At 36.1% G+C, this 13,708-nt stretch overlaps 1 protein-coding gene across 3 annotated transcripts in view; it reads right to left on the bottom strand.

Annotated features, from left to right (window-relative positions):
- Window positions 1–13,708, bottom strand: part of LOC137403595 (mitogen-activated protein kinase kinase kinase 15-like) — a 98,922-nt gene that overhangs the window by 39,811 nt on the left and 45,403 nt on the right. For all 3 annotated transcript variants that reach the window (XM_068089559.1, XM_068089560.1, XM_068089561.1), the window contains exons 19-20: window positions 13,169–13,266; window positions 4,196–4,258 (exon numbers count right to left, since the gene is read on the bottom strand). In XM_068089559.1, coding sequence (XP_067945660.1) covers window positions 4,196–4,258; window positions 13,169–13,266 — 161 coding nt within the window. The remainder of the gene's footprint in view (window positions 1–4,195; window positions 4,259–13,168; window positions 13,267–13,708) is intronic.

The following is a 13,708-nucleotide window of genomic DNA, read 5'->3' as shown; positions in this document are numbered from 1 at the left end:
GCTCAATCTAAAGGCTATATCAGGGGTTACTACAAGCTCAATCTAAAGGCTATATCAGGGGTTAATACAAGCTCAATCTAAAGGCTATATCTAAGGCTATATCAGGGGTTACTACAAGCTCAATCTAAAGGCTATATCAGGGGTTAATAATATTAATCCGTATTATAAACATGTTTTTATGAGTACAAACTGGCTAGAGCCGTAACTGATGGTGCAGAATAAATTTGTACCACAAAAATTTCTGAGATTAACTTGTTGAAAAATATATTGAAATGTACATAAACTGCAAACAATTATACTGATACGCTAGCTGAGAGGTGACATTTGAATTGCAGAGGATATGTATCCAAAATATTATCCCAAACCACTTTTGTAAATTGTATATGATGCAGTAATAATAATAATGTTGTAGTAAATAATAATAATGTTGTAGTAACACGCCCATGATCTTGTTCAAAGCTTTTTCAATAAAAATTGTCCATTCTGTAAGGAAGTTCAAGTTCAATCATAAGCCAGGTAAAATAAAAGGCTTCATTTAATTATGCTTTTATCAAGGCAGTCAACAAAACACCCACAAGTTAAAAACGCGCCAAAAATCTAAGTTTAATTATCGAAAGAACCTGGTGAGGAGTTGTGATATATATATTCTGATCTTCTGTCACAAACGAGCTAAATAGGCACTCATAATACCTTCCAACAACCGTAATCTACTTATGACTATTAACTATATTAAGAGCTTACTTTTTAAGAGACATTAGCCATAATTGATTAGATTTTAAAATGTTTGTGTATTCTACAAAAGACTGTTTGAAAGGTACCAAATACCTATGAGAGAGTTTTGATGATGTTTGCCATATTTAAGTTGGGTGTATTTGAAAATCATTTAAAAAAAACTTGTTCCTGTTTGAAATCCTGTCATGCCTAGGTCATAGCTGTTTACATTCATATCTGCTGCCAGACACGGAAATTATACATTCACCGGTATGTGTTTTGCTGTAAGCATGAAATGTGTTTTGCCCCTTGGGTGTTTGTTATATGCTACTTGGGTGTTTGTTATATGCTACTTAGGTTCTCTGAAGTTGATTGAAGGTGTTTCTTGATCTTTAGAAAGTTGAACCTAGTTACTTTATAGCATATTCATGCAGCATTTGCTATGAATCATGAACTATGATATAGAGCTGGTATGATTTAGCTCGGTAGGAAACCGCCTCTGGCATGCAAAGAGTTTCCCAGAGCATGTTTCAATTCAAGATGGGTAAGGTGAATGGTTTGTAAATAGTATTTGTGTAGGTTTACTTATGAAGAAAAACATGTACAAGCGCTAGCAATCATTTAGAAGAGATCTGCACCTGGCTGAACCGAAGCATGAGGGATAATCTGAGATTTGCTAGAAAAAATCCAACTGCTGGTAATTAGTGGTCAATGGCGCAGGAGTTAGAACAAATGGGTGATACCAAGAGAGGCTGAACCTAGATATTTAACCGCGCACATAATTCTTGCGAGAAATGAGAACCCTTGTGAGACTGAATCACATAAATATGTCAACAAAAAGCTACAACGGTTGGCTAAAGACAACTTATTGAATACAGGAGTCGTCATACACCAGCAGGTAAAGATCAAAGTCTAAGCGGAGGCTGAATAGTTGGCTAAATGCCCGAGTTAGACGCAGAACACGAGCGTAATACCCTCCCAAGTATGCAAGGAATCCCAGCCTTGACCAAGTTTAATGCCACAGCTGTGAGAACTTAAGTATCTTTTTACAAAACAAGAAAAGTTTGTGGAGAACGAAGAAAAGATTAGAAGAAAATAAACAAGCCAGAGTGATGCTAGAATGCTAACTGTAGCGGTAACCTGTTGATCCTTGTCATAACCTTCAGAGTGATGCTAGAATGCTAACTGTAGCGGCAACCTGTTGAACCTTTTCATAACCTCCAGAGTGATGCTAGAATGCTAACTGTAGCGGCAACCTGTTGAACCTTGTCATAACCTTAAGAGTGATGCTAGAATGCTAACTGTAGCGGCAACCTGTTGAACCTTGTCATAACCTTAAGAGTGATGCTAGAATGCTAACTGTAGCGGCAACCTGTTGAACCTTGTCATAACCTTAAGGACCTGAGCAGGATAGAAGAATAGTAGCCGGAACCTTTTAGAATATAGACGACTGTTTGTGGTAGAGATCTGTTCAAGCAGCGTTTCACTCGTTACAGAAACTGTAGAGTGAAACCCTACTAATAATCTTGTACCTACTAGCAATATTGTCCCTACTAGCAATATTGTACCAACCGTGAATGCTCACCAAAAGGACTATATAACTAGTAACTAGTCAAAGACCTGCACATCCAGAACTAGACAATTAAGGCAACAGCGAGAATGAAGATTCTTGAGCTGGTAACCTTTGATGATCGCAGCATCAACTTCCTGTTAGGAATTTTTAAAGTCACACATGAGAGAAAAGGACTTCAAAATGCTTCCTACTAGTTCGAAAAGTTATGATAAAATGTACAAAAAATGTATACAAAGAAACTGTGAAGGGAGAGCTAACAAACATGATGAGCAACTGTCAAGCAACTAAACGGTCAAATGTTGTCAGTTGATAAGTTGTGAGTAGTTGTAGTCGCATGTGCTGAAACAACAAGTGTCTAACATCTCATAGTCACAATAACCACAACAATCTTGCGCAGCTACATTTACCGCCTGCAATAGACGTCAACATCTGTAACAACCTAAGAAATTCATTCAACTGGCACTAACATCAATGTTTATGAAGGTAATGGAACAGTCTATCACTAATCTTAGTCGTATGAAGATGGAAATAAATAAATATAAAAGAGTGACTAACAAGCAACAGGAGAACTAGGGTGTACGTAACAGAACATGCGTAAAAAGATATGAGATGACTGAAAAACAACTGTAATTAATCAGGGAACTCACTCTGCCCAGAGTAACTGATGTTCACATATGGCGTACCTAAAGAGAGAACCTTTGTAGCATGTTGTGTTGATTCACACACCAAATTAAACTATAACAGTCTCAAATGAACAAAACACTTCTAATTATAGTGCAAACTGAAAAAAGATATATTTTGATATTTATTACAGTAAATGAAAATTTATATTTTTAAAATAAAGCTGCTTCAAAAGATGTGAATATTTATTTAGTGCTGAACACACTTTATTTAGAGTGCAACAACCTATAAATCATATGTCCGCATGTATGAGAAATCTATGTTATCAAAATTATAAACAAATAACAATATAACATATATGAAAATTATATATGCGGCATAATAATCTCAACAATTCCAAAAAGTTGATTGGTATTACATGTAACATATGTCACTAGAACATCTGCGAGATATTTATAAGAAAATCACGAATACAATGATCTCTCGCAACTTCATGCACAATCTTTTACTCCTCATGGAATCGACAATCTTTTAATAGCGCAATTCTATCGGATTTGACTTGAGGAGAAAAGGCGGAGGGTCATCATAAATGCAACAACAAATCAAACAGCTAAAAACATGCTTTTAGGCAAGAAATCTTTTAGATGAAAAATTTGAAAATTTTTGGACTAGTTAGTTGTTTCTTAAAGGTTATACGGCTGCATCATCCGCTGACAAAGTAAACTTCTTACTGTTGAAAACTAGCAAAAATGTTTAGACTAATGTGTCCAAAAAAGCAACTCCATGAACCTAATACTTTAATTAATTATTGGTTAGATTTCTTTGAACCAACTGAATTATGACTTCTTGACTGCAGCTGATCGAATGTATGTAAAAAGCTGTAGGTGGATACTACATAGCAGTTTTTAATTTTTGTGGCCAGTGCTGATCCACGTTAACTTCGGTGAGAGATCACTGTATGCCCTTTTCATTTCATGGTCACCTGCGAGGAAAGCGTTTAGTGCTCCCCATATTAGCAAGCTTTGGAAATAAACTTTTACAAGTAAAGATGGCAGATATCTAACTGTCAGACGATTCTGCTGAAAATGTAACCCGCAGCTTAATTAGTTTTTCAAATTGATTTACAACAAATCACAACCGAATCTGAAAAAAATTTTAAATTTAAATTTTCAAAATGATTTTTCCAGTATTGTTATTCGGTCAGAACATGAAACATATTGTGATCTACATGTACGTGTATGTAGTTGATAAGCGTGTAGGTAAGATAAACTCAAGATTAAAGCAACTTACACAAAAGGATGCTCTAGCAAGGCCTGCGCTGAAGGTCTTCTTGCTGCAGTTGGTTCAAAACACCTGCGAACAGAAAATTAAATGTATAGATACAACTAAATATACACTTACAGATACAGTTACAGATACAGATGTGTACAATTATGGCTACAGGTACAGATATGGGTACAGATACATGTACAGTTACGGATACCGGTACAGATACATTTACAGTAATACAGGGGCAGATACAGGTACAGATACGTCTACAGGTACAGATACAGGTACAGGTACGTGTACACATGCACTGAAAAACTATCCTAATACCTGATAATTGAACACCTAAATATGCTCTCAACAGACTCTGTCCAGACCCCTCCACTAAATTTAGTTACCTCACTCTATGATCCAGCAATTGATACATCAAGTTGATAGTCAAGTTACTCTATGACGCCAACTCTGAAAACAATGTTCTGGCCCATATCTTTTCTAGCTGAAAAAAGGTGAATAAACTTGGCAAACCCTTAAAGATTTATATTTATCAAGCAGTTAGTTGCCAACAGCGTCATATTTTTTATGCCGATGTTACATGTAGTCGAAGCCGACTAACTTTACGCTTGATCGATTAGCTCTAGATCCGCAAATTTTTTAGCAATCTGTTAGCAGAATTTTTACAGACTGCTGGTTTAAATATCAGAACATTTTTAAAACATTTATTTCTGTCATATTAACTTCATGATCAGTATCGTTATAGGAAGAAATCTTCAAACTTTTTAATACTGGTTACTTAGCATTTGAGAGTAAAAATCTTCCCAAAATCAAAGAACTACCAGGCATTGAAAAATATATTTATGAATATTTGAATGGATTGATTAATGATAGCTCGATTTTATAAGTTGCCACTGACAATAAATACAACCAACGCTCTTTTCAAATCTTCTATGCATATGTTTGTGCACGTAAAATAACATTTAGTGACTAGGGATATGTAAAAAGCAATCACAGAGGCCCAGAGTTATCCCCGCATACCGCTATCAACAATAAGTGATAGATACGGCTACTGTAATACATATAGGAAAACGGTTGAACGAGTTTTTGAAAATCATTTTAACATTTTATGTTGTCTCTTATAAAATGGCGAGTAGTTGGTTAGCTTAGCCTACAGAGATTACAAAAATGTGCTACATTACAGATTAAATTATTAAGATTGCACAAAGAACTCTATGTGTTCAGTTATGTTCAGTTATGTTCAGTTATGTTCAGTTATGTTCAGTTATGTTCAGTATGTTCAGTTATGTTCAGCTATGCTGCATAAGGACCAACACATACCTACTAAAAATGAGGACCTACACATCGATACTCACATACCATTGTGAACCCGAGCATCATAAAAACTACTGTAATTATTTCATAACTGTTGAAAACATGTGACTGAGTTGTGAATGTCACACATTTCCCCTGTTCACATACCTCACATGCATAGGGATTCAACAGTACCTCATATTTCTAGGTTGTGCAGACAACTCCATTTCAAAAACATACGGATGTAAAATTCGCACCACAGTAACAGCCACTATTGAAATGATAGAATATTTGAAGAAACTCAGCTCCAAGAAGCTCAGCGAATGAAAACATCAAAAATCGAAACTGATGCTTTTAAAATGCTCATATCTCACCCAAAGTTTTTAACCCTTTGGCAGGGGAAACGACCAGAATGTCATTTACCGGTTGTGGGGAAACGACATTTATGACTATTTCGGTAGACGTTTATAAAGCTGTCGCCTAGTAACGTTAAACAAAGGATATGCACACTAGTAAGTTTTAAATATCATCAACAATATATGGGTCGATGGTTTACAGTAGGAAACGATTATCTGAGAGGCGTTGCTTTGTGCTAAAAGCTAAACAAATCGCGATTCCTTGGAAAAGATTAAAAGTTGGAAAAACCAGTCAACATCGGCTCGACTTTCAAAACGGTAAAATAAAAGATTATTTTATCCTGCGATCGTTAGTGATTTTTTGTCTGATCAGAATAAAAATAATTCAAATGATAGAAGTGATGTGAAATTTTTGGACTTTTAATATACTTGGATTATGCAGAGAAAACGATCGTTATGGTGGCTCGCACGGCTACGTTATAGCATTTGACTCTACCGAAAAAAAATGCTTCCAAGCATTTCATACAGGGACAATTGCACATGGTTGTAATTTTTTTTGAGTAGTAGACATGTGAATGAATGTATATGTGCAAAAAATTTTGTTCATAGAAATAAATTTAAGATTTGAGCTATGCATATTCATCAAATATCGATTTTATTGAATTTTCGAAAATAAATTACATGAGTTTCGGTTGTTTTTGGGGGCTTATACCTGGTCAAAGGGTTAAGGAACGGCAAAGTGGGTTGCAACTGAACTCGTTAACTGAACTAAGTTAAAGCTGTTCTAGCTCTTCCCTGTTTTATGGTTACAAATTCCACTTGCTAAGATCAAAATTACCACTGAATCGACCTTTTGTCAAGAAATAAAATTAATATTGCATACGCTAATAATATGTCTTCCAATCAGATGCGAGCTTCAGGCATGTCAAAGCTGGTTGGTTGCAAACTTCCATTCAGTTGTTGTGAGGTCTCTTTTACAGCCAATCGAGTCATAAAGTGAACTAGTCATAGCAATAATGATATTGTGGAACGATAGTGTAATGTGATGCAGCTATTCTGCAGCGTATGCTCGGTGTTGACCGGCTGCCATGTTCATAAAGCTGTGGTTGGCTAAAGCGTGTGGCGCTGACTGGCGGGCAACTGCTGGCTAGGACATAAATCAGGGTCAAAAGTATGGAGGAAGAATTAAGGATTACCACTATGCCATTTTTAGTTCATGGAACTGTTCACTTATCAGTGACGCCGTATAAGAGTGAAAAGGCGGAATCGCATCAGTTTGACAGATGGCAGTTCAACATCTGGCGAGGCAAGCGGAAAGGGAATCAATTTAAATAGTTGGTAAGCCAACCAACATTAATTACAATGACAAGCGCTGTCCATATTGCCAACTGTGACATGAGAAGAGCTCTAGCATCCGCTATCCATGAATACTAGCGATACTGTCAGTAAGAAAATTAGCATAACAAGTGATAGAGGAGTGAGAGAAGAGTGATAGGCGTGATAGAGGATGGGCATTCGGGGCAGCTTGGTCTTTGTTAAAGTTCATTTGAAGCCTGTTTTCTCGTATCTGACTAAAATGTACATGCTTATTTGGTCACGGCTCTAGAAAAACAACAAGGGTCTCGGCCGGTTATTTGATGATGAATAAAAAGAATTGTGTTATTGTCGATAAAATACTAGCTCGAGTTCCTAAATGCTTCAACTAATGCTATTTCTGGAGAGAAGATCTTTGGTTAGCAGTATGTTTAGAACATATCAGCAGTTCATGACCTCGCGTGAAAAGCTCCGTTCACACATCGCTAGAATATGTTACTTGTTGCAAGTCTGAAGACTTATTGAAAAGAGTAATATTTCTAGAAACGATCAAAGGAGAGGCAAGTGAAGGTAGACCTTTATCTATCTGAACACTTATTCAGCTTTATCCAATAAGTTAACTTCTAGATCTATAAGGAATTCTGCTATCAAGTTTTATACAATCCTAAATGTACGGTCTGAATGTAGCTAATTCAGCTGTCCTAAACAATAATATGAAACTCTTTATACGCCATCAAATGGCTGGTCAAAACCCGTAGTTGTTTTTCGGGCCGTTGCCAAACATGTATATACATTTTAGCCAGTTACAATAAAACTGATTCTTCAAATGACCAGAAATTCAGCGATTCTACATAAAAGAATGGGCTTAACACCACAATGTCGACATAATGTTTCATAAGGACATGGCCAGATAAGAACTTTAAGTAAAGATCAGGTAAATAAATAAGGCCTATAAAAAGACTCTATGTACATGTCTTCCTGAAGCTCCCTCTAGTTTTTGTTAGAATAACTTGCATTCTGGTAAGTGCAGTCAAGTAAGACTGGCGAAAGCTGCGGCTGGCTGTCATATTTATGTCAAACCAACTAGTATTCAGTATTTTGTTGTGTTTCTTGTTATTTGACAAGAGAATTGATGAAGAGTTAAGTTATGAGTTGAAAATGCTGTTCAGCATCCACTATTACATTTACTAAGTACTCAACTAGCGCCTAAACGTGTCTCAAGTGTTTGTTGATTGGCCAGCAACAGGAAACAGTCGCAGTCATATCGGACGAGTCAGAGACATACCGAAGGTTAAAACGAAGGTTAAAAGAACAGAGTCGGTCGAATCTACTTTACATTACTCATAGAAATAGACATTTTAATAAAATAACCTGAAGTTTGTAGGTGCGACACTCATTACTCAATCAGCTAGTAACAGCACTGACTAATGTTAATTAGCATACAAATTAGAATTGAGATAATTTTTCTGTCATATCTAGTGACTGAGATATTGTCTGAGACAATCTCTAACCAAACAATAGCCAGTAGTATGGTGAGTAAATCATTCAATCTGAGAGATACTTGTACGCATGACCCAAAGCACAAGAATGGTTATAAGATGAGATTGATAAGTGAGCTCAGTCGCTGTGAGCTGAAACCGAGACAAGCAAAAAATGACAACACAAGTAAGTACGGATGCACGAATGAATTCAGTAAACTCGCCTTGGTACTCTTTTTTGCATCCATAAATAATTATATGCTCCGAAACTAAATATTTAAGTGAAACGTGTGAATGCATTTATGTGTGTTTTAGGGGGCTCTGTCAAACACCCGTGCCTTCTATATATCTCTTATATCTATGCATTTATCTGTGTTTTAGGGGGCTCTGTCAAACACCCGTGCCTTCTATATATCTCTTATATCTATGCATTTATCTGTGTTTTAGGGGGCTCTGTCAAACACCCGTGCCTTCTATATATCTCTTATATCTATGCATTTATCTGTGTTTTAGGGGGCTCTGTCAAACACCCGTGCCTTCTATATATCTCTTATATCTATGGATTTATCTTTGTTTTAGGGGGCTCTGTCAAACACCCGTGCCTTCTATATATCTCCTATATCGTCATGTTTTATATTGTATAATCAAGCAAAATAAAAGTGTTTTTTTTAATAACCACCTGCAATAGATTATTACTTCACATAAAAATTTAACTACAACTTGTGGCATTTGAAACTTTTTGTGACATAAAACCTTTTAAAAGGTAACGTTTTGATATGGCTGTAGCGACAGCGTGACGAGGCAAGACGGGTGTGACAGGTGCGACAAGAGGCGTCACAAGACGTGCGACCGAAGGAGCCATAGAAGGCGCAAAGTATGGCAGGAGGCATGAAAGGAAACAACAGAAAGTAGCAAGTATGATTGAAGTTAAAACGGCTTATACAGAAATATTAATATCAAGATGTTGATGATGAAACTAAATTTTCATTTGTTTCCCTTGACAGGCCAATTACATAATCTATACTATAAGAGCAGTGTCCATCCGTCTGAACGACGAAGAATAAAATTGTCTCATGCAGGAATTGAATTCAGGTACTCTGATTTACAGTCCAGCACTCCAAATACTGCACTATTGAAGTACCCTGTCATATATGTCCTTAAATGAAAGGAAACAATTTTCTGCAAGCGTTGAGCCAATAAACAATATGTTTACAACCCATCCTGAGCGTAGTTTCGCTTTGCCAAATCCTTTATTTTTTATCGCAATTTATTGTTAGCAATTACCAGTTAGAGCAAGACGCATTATTATTTGCCATCTATGGACTTTCGGTGATTGTTATTGCACAATAGCACTACTGAAAGTTATATTAAGCCATATTTTATCAGTAATAATAATGCCGTAAACTTTAATAATATCGATAAATCGTTCAACTCAAACATGCTCGGTCTTTTTGAAAATGGTCGAAAAAGTGTTCATTCTTATTATGCAACACATTTGTGGCATTTTTCATGGCATCAGCTAATGTAAAGTTTTTTGATGATTGGTATACAAATATGAGTTGGTATCAAAATATTTTTATAGACCGTATGGTTCAAAATTTATGACGATTTATACGTGCTCCTGACAAATATTAGGTTTTATCAAATACATGATTATGTCCCGGTAAAGAAATTAATTTGGTAGCGAAAGAGTTAATTATGCAGATACTGATTACTCATGACGGTCTCTCACGGTGCACGGGACTACCAAGTGCACTAGTGACTAATAAAAAGTGGTGTGACTGAAAAAAAATGGTGCGGGTCATCATCCTTTAAGTCCTAAAGGATGATCATCATCCTTAAGTCCTAAAGAATGATGACCTGCACCATTTTTTTCTTTTCGCTTATGGGGCAGAACCACTAGCCCTGTTCTGGTGGTTACCAATTGGTGGGTATGAAACAAGTTTGCTCCAGAAAAAAATATTTTGCTCAAACAGTAAGCTCAGTAGTGTGGGCCAATTTGGGCTGCTCCAAGCATCCGTGGAACAGTGAGAAACAGAAGTAACTTAGTCTAATTCACCGTCTTTCACCTGCCCCGCTATTGAGAAACAGAAGTAACTTAGTCTAATTCACCGTCTTTTACCTGCCCCGCTATTGATTTAGGATTTGTTCAAGAACAGAAATGAAAACTAAGAAAACAATAGTTGAAACATGGTGAGAAACTAACACATACATTTAAATTATATAAAAGAGGAGAAATCTCTCCATTTTAAAATGAAAATAGTAAAAAATGACTAAAACAGAAACTAAATCATAACCGAGCATTGCATTACCGCAGGGTCAAGGTAAACACTAGCATATGCAGGTAGCTTCAGGATCTCACACTGAAAAAGTGAACTACTAGTCAGTGCTATAAGGCAAGCACATGCCTAACTAGGTAGTATTATCATAATATTGATTGATTGGTGAGTAGAGAGACAAAGTAATTCCATTGTTGGAGTTGTTCGGATGGTATGCATCTATCTATTCACCAGGACAAGATATTCATAAGTTAAGGTCAAGGTTAAGTGGAGACAGATGCTAGGGAAAGTTAAAAGATACCTTATTTAAGCAAAGAGTGGATGTCTAACTCTAAATCAGCCTTGAAAACTAAGGACAAAGTGATGCCAAAATGGTGGTACATGTAATCAAAGCATCTAGGGTGATGTAAAGTGAAGTCGCACCACAATCCACATTTAACATTATGATGCCCACAGAATATTTAAATATTTAAATTTGAATGATCATCTAATTTAGGACTTGCATTATACAGATAGGAAATAATCTGGTTGATCGGCCCACTAAGATGCAGCAATGGAATAATTATGGAATAACCTAACAGCTCTATGGAGTATTTCTATACAGCTCTATGGAGTATTTCCATACAGTTGTATGGAGTATTTCTATACAGCTCTATATAGTATTGCTATACAGCTCTATGGAGTATTTCCATACAGTTGTATGGAGTATTTCTATACAGCTCTATGGAGTATTTCCATACAGTTGTATGGAGTATTTCTATACAGCTCTATGGAGTATTTCTATACAGCTCTATGGAGTATTGCTATACAGCTCTATGGAGTATTTCCATACAGTTGTATGGAGTATTTCTATACAGCTCTATGGAGTATTTCTATACAGCTCTATGGAGTATTTCCATACAGTTGTATGGAGTATTTCTATACAGCTCTATGGAGTATTGCTATACAGCTCTATGGAGTATTTCCATACAGTTGTATGGAGTATTTCTATACAGCTCTATGGAGTATTTCCATACAGTTGTATGGAGTATTTCTATACAGCTCTATGGAGTATTTCTATACAGCTCTATGGAGTATTGCTATACAGCTCTATGGAGTATTTCCATACAGTTGTATGGAGTATTTCTATACAGCTCTATGGAGTATTTCTATACAGCTCTATGGAGTATTTCCATACAGTTGTATGGAGTATTTCTATACAGCTCTATGGAGTATTGCTATACAGCTCTATGGAGTATTTCCATACAGTTGTATGGAGTATTTCTATAAAGCTCTATAGAGTATTTCTATACAGCTCTATAGAGTATTTCCATACAGTTGTATGGAGTATTTCTATACAGCTCTATGGAGTATTGCTATACAGCTCTATGGAGTATTTCCATACAGTTGTATGAAGTATTTCTATACAGTAGCAAGGACTAGACTCTCTCTAGATTCAATCAAGCAACTTATTTCAATATGATCAAATTCTCTCAAGTCTCATACTAAGTTAAGAGCTAACATGATTCAAGAGTAAAAACAAGGCCAGGGACATGATCTCTATGTTCCCGTACCGCGATAACCCACTCCCCTAACTAATTACAGTGCATGCCAGTAATTACTTAGACGAGTTCTCTCCCTCTCAGTTCAGCATTCTTCGTGTTTCGTAAATGCTCGATAATGCGCGTGTGATCGAAAATTAATGAAAAGTAAGCGAAGGTTTATTGTGTATTTTAGCGTTTAATATAATATTTACTATGAACTTTAATTTATTATACATATCTAACTATATACCATTAAACCTCTAATTGAACGCCACCTCTATTTAAACGCCACTATGAGAGAAGGGTTGAAAAATAAAGCACTATAGCGTTCAATTAGAAGTTTTACGGAAACTAAAGATATAACTTCAATTTGTTAAATGGGTCCTATGTTTGATAATGACATTAAAGGAAGAAGCAAATGATTACCATTGCAACGAAGCTTGAGTTACTACGTTAACTATAAGTTAACAACGGTGTCTAGGGGTAATATACTATTTTGTTACTAATTGTTAACAAGTACAGTACGTATATACAACTTTGGCTTTTTTATTAAGGGGTGTTTGCACTAGATAATTATTATGGGTTTCTATACACCTCTTTAAGACATTTTCGCCTTACGATGCCAACACCGGAACAAAATAATGTAGCATGATGGAGGTGTACTATATAATGCTGTAAGCTGCCATATAGACAGCTTTCATACCATTGTATGGCAACTGTGAGTCTACAGAAAACAACATACTTGAGAATGAAGTCTTTAGCGACATCTGAGAGACTTTCAGGTATTTCTGGGTGGGAATGGAACATGCCCACTTTGAAGAGGGCTGCTGGAGGTTCCAGCTACAATAAATTACCAATATGTTGCTGAGATTATCTCTATTGATTTGAGTTATACCGTTTATAAACTGAGTTATAGAATGAATTGAGTTGAACTTGTTGTAGAACAGAACAATCTTCTTAAACAGTTGTAGAAAGAAATATTCAAGCAGGTTAAACCTGGGAGCAGAGAAAGCAACGAGTATTATAGCATTAATAGGACTCTTAAAACTACATTACTAGTTTCTTATCCAACTTATGGCAGAAGATTAAAAATAATAACCCGGGATGCCACCATGTCTGACACGGAGGTACCTGCGAGTACCTCTTCGCCGCTACAAATATAGTTCACGGAAGTGAAGCAATAAGAAGAATTTAGCTTCCTGAGGACGAACATCAAATAAAAAAAATAAATACTTTAGAAATGGAGTGTCCTCAACTTCAACTCGCTTCAGCCACAAGAACT

The sequence above is a fragment of the Watersipora subatra genome, chromosome 9 (genome assembly GCF_963576615.1).
Source record: "Watersipora subatra chromosome 9, tzWatSuba1.1, whole genome shotgun sequence".
Classification (NCBI taxonomy): Eukaryota; Metazoa; Bryozoa; class Gymnolaemata; order Cheilostomatida; family Watersiporidae; genus Watersipora; species Watersipora subatra.
The sequence above is the reverse complement of the archived record's forward strand: the minus strand, read 5'-3'. Positions and strand labels throughout refer to the sequence as shown.